The 21,173-nt window shown below is 35.0% G+C and overlaps 1 protein-coding gene across 17 annotated transcripts in view; it reads left to right on the plus strand.

Annotated features, from left to right (window-relative positions):
• The window catches only part of CDC42BPA (CDC42 binding protein kinase alpha), a 334,917-nt gene that overhangs the window by 72,775 nt on the left and 240,969 nt on the right, over window positions 1-21,173 (plus strand). For 16 of the 17 annotated variants that reach the window (XM_055146939.1, XM_055146925.1, XM_055146926.1 and 13 more), the window contains exon 3: window positions 10,860-10,943. In XM_055146939.1, coding sequence (XP_055002914.1) covers window positions 10,860-10,943 — 84 coding nt within the window. Of the gene's footprint in view, window positions 1-3,797; window positions 3,956-10,859; window positions 10,944-21,173 lie in introns of all 17 variants that reach the window. The other variant, XM_055146936.1, reaches the window with a different exon arrangement.

Raw genomic sequence — 21,173 nt, forward strand, 5'->3', positions numbered from 1 at the left:
TATGTACCCTAGTTTATTTATCCAATCATCTATTCTCAGACACTTGGGTTGTTTCCAGATTTGGGCTATTGTGAATAGTGGTGCAGTGAGCATAGGCTTTTAACTTGAACACCATGAAATAAAATATAGTAGGATAAATATTGCAGAAAAGGAAAATAGGACAGTGAATTTATCTAAGCAGTTTCTTTGATGTAGTTTATTCAGGTAATTTTGAAATAACTAACATATTGTACTTAAAACCAGATATTTGTGTTTGCGGAGAAAGCTGAGGTTCTCCCTACCTAATAAAAATGTATTTTCTTACACCTACTGCTTCTTTAAAATACTATATTTGAGAATTGTTAAATTGATGACTGAATGAAATTAAGGGGGCTGGATAGAGAGTTATAGTAGTACAGTGCTTGCCTTATGTACAGGTGATACACATATGTTCACCTGCGCACCACCAGGAATGACTAATGAGCACAGAGCCAGGACTAAGCGCTGAGCACTGCCAAGTGTGGACTCTGCCCTTCCCCCCCCAAAAAAAAAAAACAGAAGGGGAGAATGAAACCAGTGGATGAAGGTGTTTATAAAGATGTTAGTAAAGGGTTGGAAGGATTTAGAGCAGGTAAGCCACCACCTTGAATGTGACTGAATTTTCAAGGGATTTAAGTCCTGGTGGCAATCCATATGGTCTCCTGAGCCCTGTAAGAACTGCAAAGCCAGGAGTAAGCCCTGAATACTGCCTGGTGTGGCCCCAAAACAACAACAACAACAACAACAACAACAAAAATTAAGATGACAGTAAAGATTTAAGATATTTTTATATTTCACTTGTAAAGATGAGAACTCCTGTACATTTTCTTCTTTGCCCTTATACTTTATTTAATTTCTTATTTATGTGTTTAATATTTCTCTTTACTAAGTTCCTTCAGTGAAGGCAAGGTTTGAGTTTCTTTACTCAGTGTTTTGTACAGTGGCTGGTAGTATAATTTCCCTTATTAGATTAAAAACATAGAAAAATGAAGGCATGTTTTTCTGTTCTGCTTTTCTGTTTCGACTAATGAAAATGACTGTTATTAATCATGTACTTTAAATATATTTCATGCCTTTGTTTAGTGTCACAATCTGATTAGCAAGTGGAAAATATGTCTAGCAACAAGATCTATTTTTATAATTTGGGAACATTTTCAACTTTTTACTTCTGTTCATCAGTAATACATTTTGAATAATTTTATACACATTAATACATAGCCAGGAGACCAGAGTGATAATATAGTGGTTTAAGTTACTAATTGTACATGCAGCCAATGACTAATCTATCTCTGCCACCACATATAGTTCCTTGAGCAGCACCAGGAGTAACCCCTAAGCATAAAACCAGAAGTAAGCCCTTGGCATTGCTAAGTGGGCTCCAGAACAACAGACAGCATAACCAACTCTGGCCAGAGGGAGATAGCTCAAAGAACTGGAGTACATGCTTTTGCATGCAGTATCCATTTTTGTTTTTTGTTTTTTGAAAAGAAGTTCTCGTTTTGATATTTGGCACCAGATGGTCTGCTGAGCACTACAGGAAATACTGGGAGTGTTTCAGCACTGTGGGGCATTCTCTCCCCTTTTTGTAGCTTTTCTTTCCTTTCTCTCTGTGTGTTAGAATATTTCTTTATTAATAATTTCTAATGAGTCCATGAATGTTTTTAAGTGGCTAATCTATCATTTATTTAACAAGTCTTAACTAGAATGTATGTTCCATAAGTACATTTTTTTTACTCTCCATAAGTACCCTTGGCTCTTTCAGTAGTCTTTTACATAGTTGGTCTTAATACATATTTGTAGAATGTATGAAGTTTACCCTTTTTTTCTATATATAAATAAAGCTCTTCAGAGTGGTTTTGTACTTTTTTTTACTGTATTTCCCATGATTGTGTAAGTTATTTTTTATAAATTATATAAATGAAGATATTTTTGATTGAGAGAATATAGGCAGTTACACGATTTCAGATTATTTTCTTTATGAAATTATATTAACAGTGGCTTTCTATTTTTATATTTTATAAGAATACATTCTAATAGATTATAATAAATCATAGAGTTGTTTTTTCCTCTATGTGAATATCTTTTTTATGCAAGGAATAATTAGTGGTCTTGTTACCAGAATATAGGGTGTTTGTTGTTGGTAGTGAAAGATAGCTGTTGGGGCTGGAGCGATAGCACAGCGGGTAGGGCGTTTGCCTTGCACGCAGCCGACCCGGGTTCGAATCCCAGCATCCCATATGGTCCCCTGAGCACCGCCAGGGGTGATTCCTGAGTGCAGAGCCAGGAGTGACCCCTGTGCATCGCCGGGTGTGACCCAAAAAGCAAAAAAAAAAAAAAAAAAAAAAAAAGAAAGATAGCTGTTGAAATGACATTTGGTTAAAGCAATGAATGATTTGATATACTAAGGAAATTCATATTATGGGATTGGGAGACTGATAAACAAATGATGAGCAAGTTGGAAAAGCAAGCACATACTACTCTGAAAAATATGCTCTGGAGTAGGGATGTGGCTGAATTGCAGACCACATTTCTTGTGTGTGTGAGGCCCTAGGTTCAGGTGAGCAGAGTGGAGGGGAGAGAGGAGAAGGTGGAAAAGATGGGGAGAGAGAATGAATGAATAAGGAAAGGGAGGGTCAGAATCTAGGATCAGTTCCTCAAGTGGCCCTTTTAATTTTGAAGTTTATGGGGAACACTTGTTTCTTGGGCCCAAAAGGAAAAGAAGTAAGGATAAGTAGACATGTAGAAACACTGAAAGATCATACAGAGAATGAGAGGTATTTATTTTCTGTGAAGTTAGCTATGGGTGAGCTTGGAATAGGATGGATGGTGGTGCCCAGATGGCACTCACTACTGTAGAAGATTAGTAAAAAGACAGAGAACTGGAGGTAGATTTTAGGGCTTGTTGAGAGTGAGCTATGGAAAAAAAAAAAGGAGAAACAGTAAGAAAAATAGTTAATACCTTTTTTTCCATAAAGAAACTGGGGAAAAAAGAATAGGACACTGGAGAATTACTTATAGTTGCTTATGGATTAATTGAGATAGTTAAGGTTAGAGAATTGTCCTAGAGCAGTTGTACTTGTGCTGGAATAAATTCTGCTGTTCACAGGCCAGCCCTACTGAGATTTCCTGAGCACTTCATGGCGTACTGTGACTCAGAGTTCTTTACTGGATGACTGATAATTTTTGAAAGTTAGAGTGAGGTGTCTTTTTCTTTCTTTCTTTCTTTTTCTTCTATAAAAGTGTGTAAAGTAAAACAATAAAGAGATTGTAAATAATTATGAGTGACTTCTACAATAAATTTGTATTGGTCCAATTATGAATGCTTACAGCTTATTCATTCTTGATTAAAACATTTTTGGTGGCTTTACATATTCTGTGGTACTTAACAACTGATAAATTTTGAAATGCAAAGACCATCTTTTAAATAGAAATAGTTTACTTCAAGGGATTTTGTCTTCTATTAGGAATTTGTAATTATATAGGCTCAGTCGATAGTTTCTCCTTTAGTACAATATCTGATCAGATTAACATTTGTATCAATTCTGCCTTTTCTTAAAAACTGGAAGCAGAAGCATAATTTATGTAACTTCTAAAATAAATGCCTAAATCATGGGGGACAATAAAGGAGCAAAAATCATGGGGAACAATAAAGGAGCAAGATATAATTGAAAATCAACAGCTCTACGAGTTACAAACCTTCTCTCTACGAGTTACAAACCTTCTCTCGTTGCTAGTTACTGCTGCTTAACTTAACGTTGGGTTTTCCTTTTTGCTTTCAGGAAAACCTTTAACTTACGCCCTGGGTGTTGCCTGTCCACAGTTTCCTGGTGGCTCACCGCTTCTGCCTGCTCCAGCCTTGCTCCGGCAGCTTCAAGGCTTCTGGGCTTCAGAGCTTGTTGTGAAAGCTTGCTGCTTTGGCCTGCTACCCCTGCTTCAGGTGTCAAAAGCTTTTAATTAGCTTGCTTCGTCTAATTACTATAGCTAGGCCCTATATGTCTGCATAACCTAGTTCTAAGGACCAAAAAAAATATTATTAGTTGTTCATTCTTCCTGAGAAACTCTTGTACTCTGCCTCTCCTGGGATTCAAGGAAGAGCATAAAAGAGCAAAAAAGTTTAAAGCTATTGAACCATTCACTTTTGAGAGCCTATGCATTGCTAGGCTAGTAGTATTCAGTCTAGGGATATATTGTATTTTTTAACCAGATTCTGTTCTGATTGGAAGATGCTAGCGTTTTGCCAGTTCTATTGTGTTTTTAAAAAATTTAACTATTGCTTCTGTATGTAGTATGTCTTCACAGAGAGGATACCTCTAGCTATTTAGTAAGCTCCTTGTAATGTTATTAGTTTCGTTGTTAAGGAAACAGTATTTTTTCTATTTTATATATTTTGAACAGAATTAAAACAGTAATTGAATACTTTACAAAAATTAATATAATTTCTACACATATTAACAATGATCACTATGTTAGTGGGTATTAAGATTACAGACACGATGACTAGGAAAGCTCTTAAAAATTAGATAGTAGTTATAGTAGTAGGGAACACTTACCCTAATAACATAGTGAGGACTGAGGAGCCTGCTTTAGAGTGGTGTGTGATTAAGATAATATATGTAATGTGAGCTTAGCCTCGTGCCAGGCACCAGAATAAGCTTTCTGTAAATAAGAATTATTTGTTTTTTTTGTTATGTTAATAAAAATGATAGGGAGATAAAAAAGAGAGAAGAAATAATAGTCAACAGTAACAAAGATAATAAAGGCTAAGTTTTTTGGAGATTGTGTTTTGTTGTTGTTTTGGATAATCAAATAAAGACAGTAAAGGCTAAGTTGTGAAGTGGAGACCTGTTATTTGTTGTTGTTTGGAGTCTTACCAGCAGTGCTCCTGTTGCTTACTGACACCATATGGAGCTGACAATCCTACCTGGAGCTCCTGTTTGCAGAGCATAAACTATACTCCTTTGAGCTGTCTCCCCAACTAAATAGGCAAGAATTTTGAAACTACATATCCTGTGTAGTTAAATACAACTACATATACAGTTGGAGAGATAGTACAGTTGGTAGGGCACTTGCTTTGCATGCAGCTGATACAGGTTCAATCCTGGCACTGCATATCTTTTCTGGGGCCCTGCCAGGAGAGATCCCTGACCACACAGCCAGGAGTAAGCCTTCAGAACAGCTGGGTGTGGCTCAGAGACCATCCCCTCAAAAAAAACCCATAAAGCTAATGTGAATTTGGGTGTTGGGGCCACACCCAGTGGTATTGAGGGCTGTCTGACTCTGTGTTCATGAGTTACCCTGACTGTGCTCAGGGTACCATTTGTGGGGCTGGGATTGAACCTGAGTTGACTGCTTGCAAAGCAATTACCTTACCTGCTGTACTCTTTCTGGCCCTTGAAATTGTATTTATTGTTAAGAGAGTAATCAGAGATAGAATGATGTGAGATAAATAATTATATCTTTATCATAATTTCATATTTTTGAGTTTTACTTCAACATGGTGGTATTGGTACCTTATAACTTTTTGTATATACATACCCATATAGGTTGTAAATCGTTCCTTATTCAGTCCACAAATATTTATTAATTAGCTATTGATTCCTAAGCACTAGACACAGAAAAATTATTCCTGTTCTCATGCAGTTTATATTCTAGTTGAATGAGGCAACAATGAGCAAAATGTATAAATAGAATGTAGAGTTAGCGAAAAAACTAAGGGAAGAGGGAAGCAAAAAAAAAAGAAATATAGTTAGAAAGGGCAGATTGACTTTTTAGTGAGGAAGTGAGAGAGTTAATAGACATTTAGACTATGCGGGAAGAGTATTTGTCAACTTTGGAACAATAGCCCTGAATTAGAAATGAACAAGGTGACCAATAATAATGTCTGCAAAAACATATCAGGAAGAGAGTAGTGTGAGATTTGGGAGCCTGGAGAACTGGAGTATGTTGACTTTACGAGTCACAGAGGGAATTTTGCTGTTTGCTTGAAGAGCAACTTGAAGCTGCTTATTTTTGGAGCAGAGAAATGTGACTTGACCTGCATTAATAAGCAGGATCACGATGCACTGTTTTAAGAATCAGCGGTCGGATATGGGTAAAACTAGAGAGGCTGAAAAGGACAGTCTAGCTAAGATACAGTGGTAGCTTGGACTGGAACAGACTAAGGAAGTATGATGAATTCTGATTATATTGGAGACTAGAGTTATAGAACTGTATTACAACTCTTCCTTCAATATTGAGTTTTTCTTGAATGTAACATCATAAGTTACATGTTGTAGCTATAAATGTTACTAATTAAAGTGTGTCTAAGAACTTAGAGGTTTATATTTATTGCATATTTGTTATTTATGTTTATAATTTTTTTCTAACATCCAAGTACTTTGAATACAACATCTTGAAAGACATTCATATTTAGTGTTTTTAAAGATACATCTTTGTTGTATTATTTGTATTTTTTCTGTACTTTTCATTTTGATCAAATTAAACAAGGAGGGACCTTTTGAAACACCTTACCTATTTATCCATTAGTGAAAAATATAGAACCTGAAGTTTTAGGTGAATTCTTTCATGTTTAGTTTTCTTTCACTTGAATGAACATGAAAAGTAGTTTGCAATGTTAAAGGAGTGAAGCAAGATCTATTTGATTTCATTGCTTCATCTATTACACATTCTTTTTTTCCCCCCCTCTTTTTGGTTTTTAGTCAAGTTGCAGTGTTCTTGCACTATCTGTGCTCAGGAATTGCTCCTGGTGGTCAAATTGAATTTAGGGGTTCCTTCTGGTGGGGGGTTCCAAGGATTGAACTGGTCACATCATATTATGTTTTTTTTTGGGAGGTGGGTGGGATGGGAACACACCTGGCGAGCTTAGAACTTACTCCTAACTCTGCACTCAGGAATCATTCCTGGTTGTGTTCTGGAGACCATATGGGATGCCTGGGATCAAACCTGGGTAAAGGCAAGTGCCTTACTTGCTGTACTTTCTCTCTGCCCTGCCACTTCACACTCATATACACAATCATCAGTTTTATAGTTCAAGAAATTTTCTCAGACTGACATTTTTTATTTCACTGCAAAGTGTTTCTTTCTAGGAAAGTTTGCAGACAGCTCATGAAATTCTTCTAACTTGGCTTTGAAAATGTTTTTCACCCTCTTGTAGCATTTTGAATACTCCAAAGATTTGTACAGTGTTTCATGTTGGAGATGAGATGGGACTCATGCTGTCCCATTCCCAAGTTTCCAATTTTTATTTATTTTATTTTTCCATGTTTCAAAATTTTATTATCTTTTGAATTGAAAATGTGGAAAAGTGAATTCTGTTGCAAAGAATTATCTGATTGTGTAATATTTTCGTACTTATCTTTTTCAGTATATATATATAGGTTCAAAATTTATGGGAATATTGAAAATAAGTGTGCAAACTTAAAAAAACTTATTTTAAGTAGATATGGCAAACTTTTCCTTATCAGACTGTAACAAATTTTTAAGAATATGAATAATTTTCTATCATTTTATATAAATTTTATATATTTCATTAATTTTTCTGAGTATTTCCAGTATTTTACTATAGGAAGCCTTATTATGGTAAATACTGTAGCTTAACTTTCATTTCAGTTGAACTCTTTACCAACTGTATTTTTATGTATACATAGGTGTCAGGAGCATAAGTTTAAAGCTCACTTTTTAATGGATTCAGCTATAGTTGATGATAGTGCAAATAACAGTTAAGAGGTTCGACTTAATATGCCTAGTGCAAAGCTTAAAATGTAAAGCTACTTAATGCCTATTGAATACTATTGCCAGACCCTGTTATAAGTACCTAACATTTATATTAATTATTTTTATCTCACTGTAATTATAAAAGGTAATTATTATATTAACGTGTTATGTTGATGAAAAAACTGAGATTCTGAAAGATTATTTGCTCAGCTGATGGTAGTGACAAGATGCTAAACCAAGTAATCTATCCATTTCTGTAACCACCAACACAATCAAACACTTAGCTGGTTTACCTGATAGCTTATGAGTTCCAATTTATGTTTCCAATAGTTTTTGCAGTTTAGATAATTCAGTGCATATACCTGTTTCTGTAACATTCCTATTGGGATTTGGAGCAGTGTTCCATAGCAGACATTTAAACACATTAAATTAAAAAAACAAAATCTCCAAAAATGATAAGTAGCCTAATGTTAAAACCTGTTTCGAAATGAGATGTGGAAACCTTCTGGTTTTTAAGATGGCAGTTAAGGGTTTTGGATTTCTTAGGTGAGCATGTGGAAGATACTCACTGTGTGTTGATGGTTACTCCCTATTGCTACTACTTCTATTACTATTACTTTCTCTGCTTTTGCTCTACTTGTTGTTGCTTTTTCTGGTATTACTTTCCCTCTGGCTTGTTTCTCTGTTACTACTGCTGCTACAACCTATTGGTGTAATCATAATTAGATAGTTCTGTACTTGTGTATAGAAAATTAGTGAGTTTTAAAGGCAGGAACACTTTCCCCACATCTTGACCTAAGGAGAGATTATTTAAGTGTTAGTCTTTCCTCCATTCTTCCTTAATAAATGAGAGACATGTGATAATCTTTCATGTCTTTTCCCTGTTTTACTTGGTGGCAAGTCTTTTTTGTTTCTATCTTTCTGCCCATCTTTATTCCCAGTTATGTAACAGGTAAGTAACTTGAATCTACAGAATAGCTACCTGTGTATTTTCAGCTTTTTATTTTTTGTTTTCTTTTTTGTCCACATCTGGCCATGCTCAGGGCTTACTTCTGGCTCTGTGCTCAGGTATCTCTCCTGATGAACTTGCAGAACTATCTGGGATGCTCAGATTAAACCGGGTTGCCCACATGCAAGGCAAACACCCTACCCATTGTACTAAAGCTTAAGCCCTATTTTCATCTTTTTAGATATTACTGACTGAGGTTTTCATACAACCTCCTTATTTTCCCCAGTTTTACTGGAAATTGATTAATATAGGACATTGCTAAAAATGAAGGTATACAAAGTGATAATTTGATTTTTATATGATTATCTTGAAAAATGATTAACAAGTAAGGTTAACACCTCCATTACCTCACATAATTACCATACATTTTATGTTTTGGTGGTGGTGAGAACATGTAAATCTCTTAAGTAATGTTAGTATGCATAGTACAATATTGCTAACTGTAGTCACTATGTTGTTCATTAGATCCCAGAACTTACTCATCTTATAACTGGACATTTACATTCTTTAAGTGACATCTCCTTGTTTACCCATTCTCTAGGCCCTGGAAGTCATCGTTTTACTCTATGTATCTGTGAGTTTGGCTTTTTTAGATATAGCTGTGGTATCATTATTTATCTTTGACTCATTTCACTTAATATAAGTTCCTCCAGTTTTTTCCATGTTGCAAAAATGGAACTTTTATAAACACACATATATGTTTATATATATATCACATTATATTTAGCCATTCATTTGTCATTAGACATTCAGATTACTTCTGTGTCTTTAAGCATGAACCTATTAGGAGAGCAATTTAATTTACACATTTCTCTAGATATCATTAAAGCGATGTTGTTTGAAATTTTCCTCTACCTCCCTATCATTTTAATTGATGAAAACTGTAATTCTTATCATTATAACCATTTATAACAGTTCCAAGAAACAGTCTGGTTATATAATGCTATATTACGCACTGAATTTAATTATATGGTAATATTATTTTTATTATAATTTAATCAAATGCAAATTCATTAAATACCCTTAATATGTACATTGATGGTTTTTCTTTTTGAGAGGGGTTGCGGGTTGTTGCAGGGCATCACAACCAGTAATGCTCAGGAGTTACTCCTGGCTCTGTACTCGGCAATTACTCTGGTGGTTCTTGGGGGACTGTATAAAATGTTGGGAATTGAACTCAGGTAGGTCTTGTGCAAGGCAGAAGTTCTACCCACTGTGCTATTGTTCTCATCCTTGATTTTTTTTTAAATTGGAACTTATTCTGTATTCTTGTTATATATCCCTTTGAACTGTCTCAAGATAATGCTATAGGTTCTTAGCTGTCTCTCTGCACTAAAGTAGTATTTGTTTTCATTAACCTGGACCTCCCGTAACGGGAAATACCCTCATGGAACCTTTGCTCTGTATATCAATCTTGTATATCTCCAGTGAGCTGAAAGAGCATTCAGTGAAGCAGAGAAGTAGGAACATAAATATAGTAAGTTTATTGATAGTGACAGTAGATCTTTACTGGTAATTGGTAATTTTGGTCCATAATTGAGATACAAAATATGAAAACATTTTGTTTATTTTGGAGAGAAATATGTAAAGTCAATGATTTGTAGTATTAGTCTTAATTGGTCTTTAGTGGTGTTTGTGTCTGTATATGTGTGCGTGTGTATGTGTTTGTGTATTTGGGAATGTGCTATAGTGTGTTAGTGTATGTGGTGATAAAAATAACATCATTTTAAATTTGTTTAATCTCCTTAAACATTTTGTTTTGGCAGCTGGCATTCCTTTTAACATCTAATAAGTTCCAGTTATTTCAGGTTGCACATTTACTCCCTTCCTTAATAATAGATGTCAAGTTATAGTTCTGGAACAGAAAGCTTGAAATGGAGGATATAATATATAATTACCAATTGATCCAAGTTAAATATGCAATTATTTATTGAGTACATGTTCACTAATACAAATTTTTTTACTGACAATATTATTTGATTTAGGATTTTAGAACTTGAACTGCATGGAAATAATGGATAATTTTTGTATTTATTTATTTTTTTACAGAGAAGAAAAAGGAAAATGAATGATTGAAGAAAAGTTATTTGAGTTTTAAAAGTTGTGTTTTCTTTTTTAGGTTGCTGTAGTGAAACTAAAAAATGCAGAGAAGGTATTTGCCATGAAAATATTGAATAAATGGGAAATGCTGAAAAGAGCTGAGGTAAGATTCTAATTATTGAATATTAAAGTAATATTTTAGACAATTTTTAAATTTAGAGAATAGATTCTTACATATTATTTGGTAGGCTTTCTCTACAACATGTGTTCTCCCATGAACATGCATTTCATTTGCTTATCTTCATGTTTTTTTGCTTGCTTGTATTTTTCACTCTGAAGCCCATGTTCTCTTATAAACACATACTTCCTTTCTTTCTCTCTTTTTACATCTTTCTAAGCAAGTTCAATAAATGAGAGATTCCTTGCTTCACTAAAGCCACATATACATATATCATGTAATAAATACATTGTTTGGTGATAAATATACCTGTATGACTATTTTTTAAATACTACGAAATAGAAATCAGGTCACAATAATAATAAAATTGTGATAAAAGCCTTAACAGTTTGAGAGTTTAAGTTAATATTAACTGAAAACCAAATGGAAACCCATGTAATATGGAGCTTATTCATTTATGTTAAGGGGATGGTGAAATATTTCTAGAGGCTGGGTGTATGCTTTGGATGCTGAAGGCCTGAGATCACTTTAGCTTTGCATGGCCTCCTAAGCACCACCAGGAGACACCCCAAGGACAGAGCCAGGAGTAGCTACAGATAAATTTAGAATGTGTCCTAAAAATCAAAAAGAAAAAAAAATGAACATACGTAAATAAGTTTCTTTTGTAGAGAGAAATTTTGTAATGATTGAAGTTCGATGTGACTTGTTATGGTCATCTATATTCATCTGTATTCTGTTGCAAGTAAAAGCAGGGGCTTTTACATTTACCCTTGGAATTGTTCGTTAACCAAACACAGTAAAGGCTGGAGAGATAGCAAAGTGGGTAGGGCACTTTCCCTGCATGTGGCCAATGCAGGTTTGATCCACAGGACTTCATATGGTCACCTGAACCCTATCAGGATTGATCCCTGAGCTCAGCTGGGCATGGCCCCAATACGAAAACAAAACAAAATAAAAACCAAACAAAAAATACCCAATGAATTGGATACTGTAAAATTTGTTTCATTTTTTAAGGAATTGAACTAAAATCTGGTATTGTAGAAAATGTTATCAGTTTTATATTGGTACTAGATTTGAGGAAGAGATTGACTTAGATTCTAAAATTATCTCACCTTGGAGAGCTAAAGAGATAATGCTAAAATTATCTTACTTGGGCAGCTTAATAGGGGTTAAGGTGCTTGCTTTGTATGCAGCTAACCCTAGTTTAATCCCTGGTATTTCACATAGGCCCCCAAGTACTGCCAAGGGTGGTCCCTGAGCACAAAGCCAGAAGTAGCTCCTGAGTATCACTGGATGTGTCAGGCTTTCCGCTTTTTCCCCTCACCCAAATCTACCTGGGTATGCTATAGTCAGAACTTGCATTACACATAAATTTGGGGGAATGTTCTAGAGGTCCTATTCTGTGGTGGATCACAGTGATGGTAGTCAGGTCTTTTTCTATTGACTGTATCATAGTCATCCTGTTGTTCATTGATTTACTCGAGTGGGTGCCAGTAACGTCTCCATTCCTCCCAAGCCTGAGATTTTAGCAGCCTCTCCATACTTGTCTTTCCCAACACTGCCGTATTGGAGGCTCTTTCAGGGTCAAGGGAATGAGACCCGTTATTGTTATTGTTTTTGGCCTATCGAATATGCCATGGGGAGCTTGCCAGGCTCTTCTAATAAAATACTAGCAATTAAAACTGAGCAAAGTGTAAGAGGAATTATAGTACCATAACTTAATATTTGGTAATATCAGGTGGCTCAATATTTAAAGGAATTTTCTCAAACTATTTTGAAATTCTCATTTTTTAGGAAAAAATTCTTTTAATGTCATTTTTTAAATTTATTTTTTTAATGTCATTTTTGAAAAAAGACATTAGGACAAAATCTTTTTGTGGAATCAAACACTCTGTAAAATATATATTTTTCATCAACATGATGAAACCTTTGAAGTCAATATTGTGCGGTATTTTGCCTATATTTTTTGTGAAGTATTTTATGGATTTGGTTGTAACTCATTTTGTGTTAACTTTTATATATGATGTGAGATAGTGGTCCAGTTTTATTTTTTTGCATTTGGCTAATCATTTTCCTCAGTTCCATTTGAAGAGACTTCTCTATTAGTATCTTGGTTCCCTTTGTTATAAATTATTGTTTATCTCTGGGTTTCTTTCTGGATTCTCAGTTTTATTCTACAGATCTGAGAGTCTGCTATTATTCCAGTAACATACTGTTTTGATTAATATAGCTTTATAGTTTAGGTTGAAGCCAGGCAACATGATTTCTTCTATCTTCTTTTTTTCATAATTGCTTTGACTATTCAGGTAATTTTACATGGCAGACAAATTTAGCAGTAATTGTTGTAAGGATTTTTTGAGGGATTATATTAAGTCTATGTAGTACTTTGGGTAGGATTGATTAATGCCATTTTAATGTTTATGTTCCCAATCCTGACCAGGGAATATTTTTCCATTGTAGTTTTTAGTAAATAAATCTTCTTCTTTTAAGTTGATTCTTAAATACTTTGTGACATGTAAATGGGATTTAAAATTATTTTATCTTTTACATAGTTTTTTTTTTTATATAAATCATAGAGGGAAATATATATGCCTCTCGGAGAGCCTGGCAAGCTACTGAGAGTATCTGCTTGTGCGGCAGAGCCTGGCAAGCTCCCCATGGTATATTTGATATATCAAAAACAGTAACAATAACAGATCTTATTTCTCTGACCCCGAAAGAAGCCTCCAATCATTGGGAAAGACGAGTAAGGACAGGCTGCTAAAATCTCAGGGCTGGGACGATGGAGACGTTACTAGTGCCTGCTTGAGTAAATTGATGAACAATGGGATGACAGTGATACAGTGATACAGTGATACAAAACAGATTTTTGTTTTGTGTGTGTTTTATTTTTATTTTTTGTGCCACACCTGGTTAAGGACTTACTCCTGGCTCTGTGCTCAGCAGTTACTCCTAGCAGGGCTCTAGGGATCATATGTAGTGTTGGATTTGAACCAGGGTTGACCAAATCAAACACTTATTATACTGTTGCTCCAGTCCTGCAGTACATTTTTGTTTAATGATATTGTAGCCTGCCTCTTTACTAGATAAATTTATTGTTTTGGGGACTTCTGGGGGCAGACTTCTTTAGCATGTATAATTTTCATTTTATCTGCAAATAGTTAAAATGAAAATAGTTTATCCTTTCCAATTTGAATTTTCAGATTTACTTATTCTTTTTGGGACTATTTTTCTTTTTCATTTTTCATTCTTTTTCTAATTTCTTTTTCATGTCTAATTGCTGTGGCAAAAACTTCCTATGCTATATTGAAGTAGTAAGAGTGATTATCCTTGCCATATACATAAGCTCCCAATTTATTATATGATGCCCTTTATATTTGCATATATATTTATTTAATATATATAGTATATATTTTATATAATATATAAATATTATATATATTTTATATAAAATATATATTTAATAATATATAATATATATATTTAATATTTACAAAAAATCTTACTCCCACTTTGAAATAGGACTTCTCCCCTTTGCTAGAAGACCATTTAATGCTGCCTGCAGTTGGTTTAGTACCTATAAACTTCTTTAGTTCCTTTCATTCTGTAGAGATTTGTTATTTACCGAGATTTGAGTGATAATTTAGGTAGAGTATTCTTATTTGGATTTCTTATTTCATTTAGTGTTTTGGCTATACAATACCTTTCCTTTCTGACTTATAGGGCTTCATTTGATAGATGTCTTGTGAATTTATTGGGGATTCCCTTATATGTAAATTGTAGCTTTTTCCCTTATTCTTTGAGGGTTTTACCTTTACCTTAAGTTTTACCGTTTTAATTACAGTGTCTCAGTGTTTTTCTATTTGAGTTTATTTTGTTTGGACTTTTTGTGTTTTTTTGGGAGGAAAGGTTACACACAGCATTGTTCGGGACTTACTCCTGACTTTATGCTCAGAGATCACTCGTGGCTGGGCCTGAGAAGCTTTAGGGAATGCTAGAGACTGACCCCAGGTTGGATGCATGCAAGGCAAGTAACTTACCCACGGTACTATCGCTCCAGTCATGTTCAGAAGTTTTGGAGCTGCTTTTATCTGGATTTATGACTTAGTCCTCAGGCTAGGAAAATTCTTGGCTGTAATTTTTGCAGCCAGTAATCCTTCTCTATTTTCTCCTTCCTTTCCTTCTGGAACCCCTATAATGTGAACGTAATTCCTTTTGGTGCTGCCCATAAATATATTTTTATTTTTATTTCCTTTTAAAAAATTGGTTTTATGTAGTAGCCTGAGTGTATAACAGTAGGGCACTTGCTTTGCATGTGGCTGAGCCAGGTTTAATGCCCAGTACTGTGTTTGATCCCTCAGCCCTGCATTAAGCCCTAAGTACCACTGGATGTGGCTTAAAAGCCAAAAAAAAAAAAAAAAAGTTCTGTGGATCTTAATCTTAATTTTTGCAGCTTTTATTTATTTATTTATTTATTTATTTTTCTTTTCCTTTTGCCTGTATCTTCTGTTGCTTTTCTGTGTTTAATGTTCTTTTTTGGGCAAGGGGACAGATGTCAGTCTGTCCCCAACAATGCTCAGGGATTATTCCTGGCTTTGTGCTAATGGATCACTCCTGGTTGTGCTCAGGAGACTGTATTAGGTGTCAGGGATACAACAGTTGGCTGTGTGCCAGGCAAGTGGTTTAATCCATGTACTTTTTCTGGCCCTCAATGAACAACAGTCTTACCATTGTTATTTTGAAATCTTCATCAGGTTGTTTAGACAGTTCTTGTATGCCTGGGTTCCTTCTGTGGCTTTTGTCTTATCTACCAATATAGGTAAATTCCTACAGTTAATGTGTGGTATGAAAACATGAGTTATGAAAATAAGGAGAACCCAGTTAGTGTAGGTGTTGATGATAGTGTTTAGTTCCCATTCACAGGTTCTCCCTGGGATTGTGTTGGTCTAAATTGCTGCCATTAATTCATGGTCACAAGCTTACTGTTACAGTTGTATCCCTAAGGTCAGGTAGACCAGTGTTCTGTCTTAGAATTTGCAGTTGCTGGTGTTAGTGACCATGGTGTTAATATTCCATGTATTGGGCAGTAAATGGGGTTTCTGTTCAGCTTTACACCAAGCAGGCAAGGTAATTACTAGAATAGTTTTCTTTTCCAAGCTGTTAATATATTGCCTTGCCCAAGCCAGTCTGGGAAAGCTTTGACTTTAAGTTTTACCAGGCCTGGGCTCCAATCAAATATTCTGTTGTTCATGCAGGGGCTGCGTAGAGGCAGAGTCAGCAGTGGTAGGTTCTTACCTGCTTTTTGTAGTCTCGGCTAGCCCCTTCTGACTCCTGACCTGCAGTCAGTCAGATATAGATTGGGACGTTGCTTGATTTGTATCACTTGAAACAGAGAGATGTCACACAGCCCACCCTAGCTCCGACCTCAGCTTGCAATGGCAGAATTTACTTAAACTGCTTCTCATTCAGAAGAGGTTCAGAGTTTTGTGGTACCCTTGCACAGGACTGCTGAAATATACCTGCTACAAGTGCCAACCCTGAATAAATTGTCTTAGTAGTTGCTTCCTGATAATTTTTTATAAGGGAAGAGTCTTAAGATTGGGATGCTGGCTTTGGCTCACACCTCTCTTTTTCCAGAGCAAAACTCTGCTGTGTCCTAACCCACTCATGGGGTTCTGTAAGCTCCTTAGCTTTCAAGTTGGCTGCTGTTCCTTATTCCACATTGGAGGATCTCCTGGAGGCTGGGCTCTCCAGTAAACTTTCTCAGTGAGTTCCACTGTATTTAATTAAATATAGCAGGAATCTTTGCTTAATTTTCTTTTTTAATGCAGTTTTGTTGTGGTAACATTAGGAATGCTTTCAGATATTGCTTTCTTCAATCTTGGCTCCACCTCCTGCTGCTTTCATTAAATAATAATATACATTGGATTTTCTGTTTATTTGTCTCATTGTCTTAAGAAGCTTCATTACACAAAAAAAGGAGATATTTTTAATGGGTTTATTTTTTTAACTTTAAAATTTGTTTTTCTTCCTTCCTTTCATTGCTTGTGAAGAGTAGGACTTGCACACATGCTTGACATTGGTGCTCTCACTTTTTTTAGCTTTGCACTTACTAGATTGGGGAAAGTCACACTTCATGTGGTGCTTGTATACTTCTGTGAAAGTTATTAAGATTTACACTTCTTTAGTTGCAGTGCTTTCACACATATTCCCTTAGTTGATGCACACAGTTGTGGCCGTAGACTTGTACACACTTGGGTGTGGCTCTTGCATATTGCTTTATTGGGGTGCAGGCTGAGTGTTGCGCCCCTTTTCATGGGCTTTTAAACACCTGACTGTCAGTGGCCAAAATTGCTTATAGCAACAAGGACCACTAATAGTAGAGCTGCTTTTGTGTGAGGGACACTAGGAATATGAGCTTGTGACCTATTGCGTGCAGTGCAGCCATTACAGGTCCTTGTGCTATTCTTTTAGACCCTTAGTACACTAAACACACACACATATTTAGTTTTTTTTAAACTATATTGTAGTAAAATCTTTCTTCATCTAGTAGAAATAATCTTGCTTTCCTAGGATTATTCTAAGTATAAACTCTTAGTGAAGTATAGTCAAACTGTCAGTGACTATATCTTACTTCACTTTTTACACTCAAATCTATGTGAGATTGGCAATAGTAAATTTCAAAACATGAGAGAAGAATAGTGTATTAGAACTAACATGCCACCTACGAAGTATATAAAATGTGAAATAAAAATATAAAAAGGGAGGAGGGGTCAGTAAGAGAGCTTTAGTACTAGAAAGCAGAATGCAAACCTCGCTTAGATGAGATCTTGAGATCCTGAGTTCAATGCCTGACATCACATGTTTCTGCCTCTTTTAGGGTCACTGGGTGTAACCTTGGTGGTTCTTAGGCATTGCCAGATGTGGGTATACTTCAGGTTCATATTTTATATATTTGTTATAAAAAGACAGTTAAATGTTAGTCAGAGGTACTATTATTGGTTACCCTGCAGTATGCTAGTTTACACATCTTGCAGTAAGATTTTTGTACTAGGGATTTTCATGTTATGCTGACTCTAGAATTTATATAGTGCCCAGATTAAAATTTTTACCAAGTGAAGCTCCAGGATTGGGGAGAAACAGTGTATATTCAGACTTTGGCAGTTATGCCAAACTGTCTTCTAAAAATCTGGGTTAGTGAATCTTGGCACTCAATATGTATGTATTTTTTCTCATCCACTTGCCACTTGTGTATGTTTCTAAATGATTTGTCTTTTAATTCTGTAAGAAAGATTTTTGATTATTTTAAAAATTACATTCCTAATCTTTGTTTAAACTATGAATTATATATAAAATGTAGATTTAAAAGTAAATTAAATGTTTATTTTTTCTGTAGTTTTGAGGATTTAATTTAGGATCTCACATATGGGAGGCATATGCTCTGCCATTGAGTCATATACGGAGAGATATAGACCTTTGTTAGTAGGTGCTATTTATACAGTAGTATAAATTAGTGTCAGTTCAAACATTTTTTGTTTTCTGGGGCAACACCTGGCAGTGTTTGGGGGTTATTCCTGGCTTTCTGCTCAGGCTCACTCTTGGCAGGCTCTGGGGCCATCTGAGATACCAGGGACCAAATCATGGTTGGCCATGTACAAGGCAAGTAAGTGCTCTGGCCACTGTACTATTGCTCTCGCCCCATCTGGTGGTGCTCTGGGCTTACTCCTGGCTCTGAACTCAGAGATCACTCCTGGTGGCATTCCGGGACCATATAAGGTACCTGGATCACCCATCTGGCTGTGTGCATGCAAGTCAGCCACCCCACCTGCTATACAATTGCTCCGGCCCCAAGAAAAAAAATCTTATAATATCTTGGTATTTAAATATGTATGTCTTGGTATATAATTCTATTTTTATATACCTTTATATAATATGTGTGTTTGTGTGTGTGTGTGTGTAATCTAGGTGCATTGAATATAAATATTGAATGTAAATTTCCTGTATTTTTGCAACTTAAAATTGTACTTATATTTATTCTTGAAACATTTTTTTATCATCAAATTTTAGGATATCTCAATTATTAATTGAAAGTTTTTTTTAAGTAATGCCATCAGTGAAATGTTTATTACTACTGAGAAACCAGAATCAGTAGATGTTAAAAAATATTTTCAAGCCTGATTTTTCTAAAGTATTAGGCAGTTTTTGTTGTTTAGGGGTATTGATCTGATGAATATACTAGTAGAGAAATGGCAAAGATTATTATCCTTTAGTACGGCCACATACTTGTTGCTCTTTAACCTATGGTAGCTTTTTTTAAAAAAAAATTATTTTTATACATTTTATTTTCAGAAAGTAGTTCACTACATATAATATTCAAACACCTACCCACCCAGCGAGCATCTTTCTACCACAATAAGAGGGAAGTGTGTGAAGGTTGTTGTATTTAATGCTGGGGTTATTTAAACCCTATATATAAGAATACAAGCAAGTATGTTAAAACCAAACACACATGTGCTGTATAGTAGTTTGTTAAGGATCAAATTTAATCTGTATGATTGTATATTAGAAATATACACTTGTACAACAGACAGAACCGTCACTGATAATCAGAATGGTTGAATAGAAAATGAGTGACTGAATCTGAAAAGACTCTATCTAGAAAAGGTCTCTCATAATTCTTCCCGCATGTTTATTACGATCTTTGAGAGTGAAATATTCTGCCTTTAAAGGAGGAAATAAAAATAAATTTTGTGTAGTTTTCTTTTTTTAAAAAAAGATTATTGAACTAGATGTTATTTTACAGCCTTCAACTGTGTTGATTTTCTGACACAGCTTTATGAACCTCTATGTATATACATGCAACATAGATCTGTTAATATTCATCTAGAACATGTTTTTCAACACTGGCACTTATGAATTGGGGCCAGATAATTCCTTGTTGTGGTAGTTGTCCTGAATACTGAAGGACGTGTAGCAGGATTACTGACCTTGTCTCACTAGCAGCTTTCCCCTTTCTTATTTGTGAAAACTGACGACAGTGTGACATTTTGAAGCAAGAAAAGACTCTACAACCTTCCCATTTGAACTGAATGCAATAGTAGGAGCAGTTTGATGGTTAAGTATTTCAGCGTAATTATTATTTTTTTAAACTAGGTTAGGCTCTACTTACAGTTTAATTGTTCTGAAACAAAAAGATTTGGGGACTTTATTTTGCTTGTAAGTCATCACTTAGATGTTTATTAGATTCTACTTGCAGTGTCTCTAAACTTTGAAATCGCTGTCTGTCTCCTACACTCTGTAACTGCTTTCTCCTGCTCTAAAGTGTTAGCAATAAAATGTTACCTCAGGGTGGTTAAATTAAAAAAAACGACAGAACTTAGTGTTCATCATGTCACTTGATTTTGTTTTTTCCCTAAAGTGAATTGAAGCCTAATGTAGATTTCAGTTGTAAAAAATCATCTATTTGATAGGTAAGTTAGTAATTTGCTTTCAGCTTTTTTTTTTTTTTTTTTTACTTTTTGGGTCACACCCGGCATTGCACAGGGGTTACTCGAGGCTCATGCACCCAGGAATCACTCCTGGCGGCAGGATGCTGGGAATCGAACTCGGGTCAGCTGTGTGTAAGGCAAATGCCCTACCCGCTATGCTATTGCTCCAGCCTGCTTTCAGCTTTTAAATTCCCATTTGTTTTCAGTATTTTCTCAGGTGATATTATGTAATATCTAACATTGGAAATTCTAATCAAACAAAATGTTTACGGATTATATGGAAAAATTAGTTGCATAATAGTGCTGTTTTGGTTGCAGCTCTTTACTTGCAGGAAATAAATTAAATACCTAATAATTATTAAGTACCTTCCATATATACAATACACTATGGTATTTTTGAGTGTGTGTGAAATGTTAAAAAAATAAAACCTGAAAAAAAAATTAGGTGTTTATGAACTGATACAGAAAGCAGTTCAGATACTGTTACTTGAGAACTGTGGTTACTTTTGTGTAAAGAAAAGAAAGATAGGGAAAATGGGTTACCAAATAAATATTAGTGTGTTTGCTTGTACATGTATGCAGAAATGCTTGTTTCCTAAGCATATTTTCAACAAAATTATTGATAGAATCTCTTGACACAATAAGTGGACATTGAAAATATGGACATGTTGACTCAGGGAGACTTCTAGTTTCTGCTTTACCTTTCAATTCTTTTTTTGTTATTTTA

Source organism: Sorex araneus, chromosome 9 (genome assembly GCF_027595985.1).
Source record: "Sorex araneus isolate mSorAra2 chromosome 9, mSorAra2.pri, whole genome shotgun sequence".
NCBI classification, from domain to species: domain Eukaryota; kingdom Metazoa; phylum Chordata; class Mammalia; order Eulipotyphla; family Soricidae; genus Sorex; species Sorex araneus.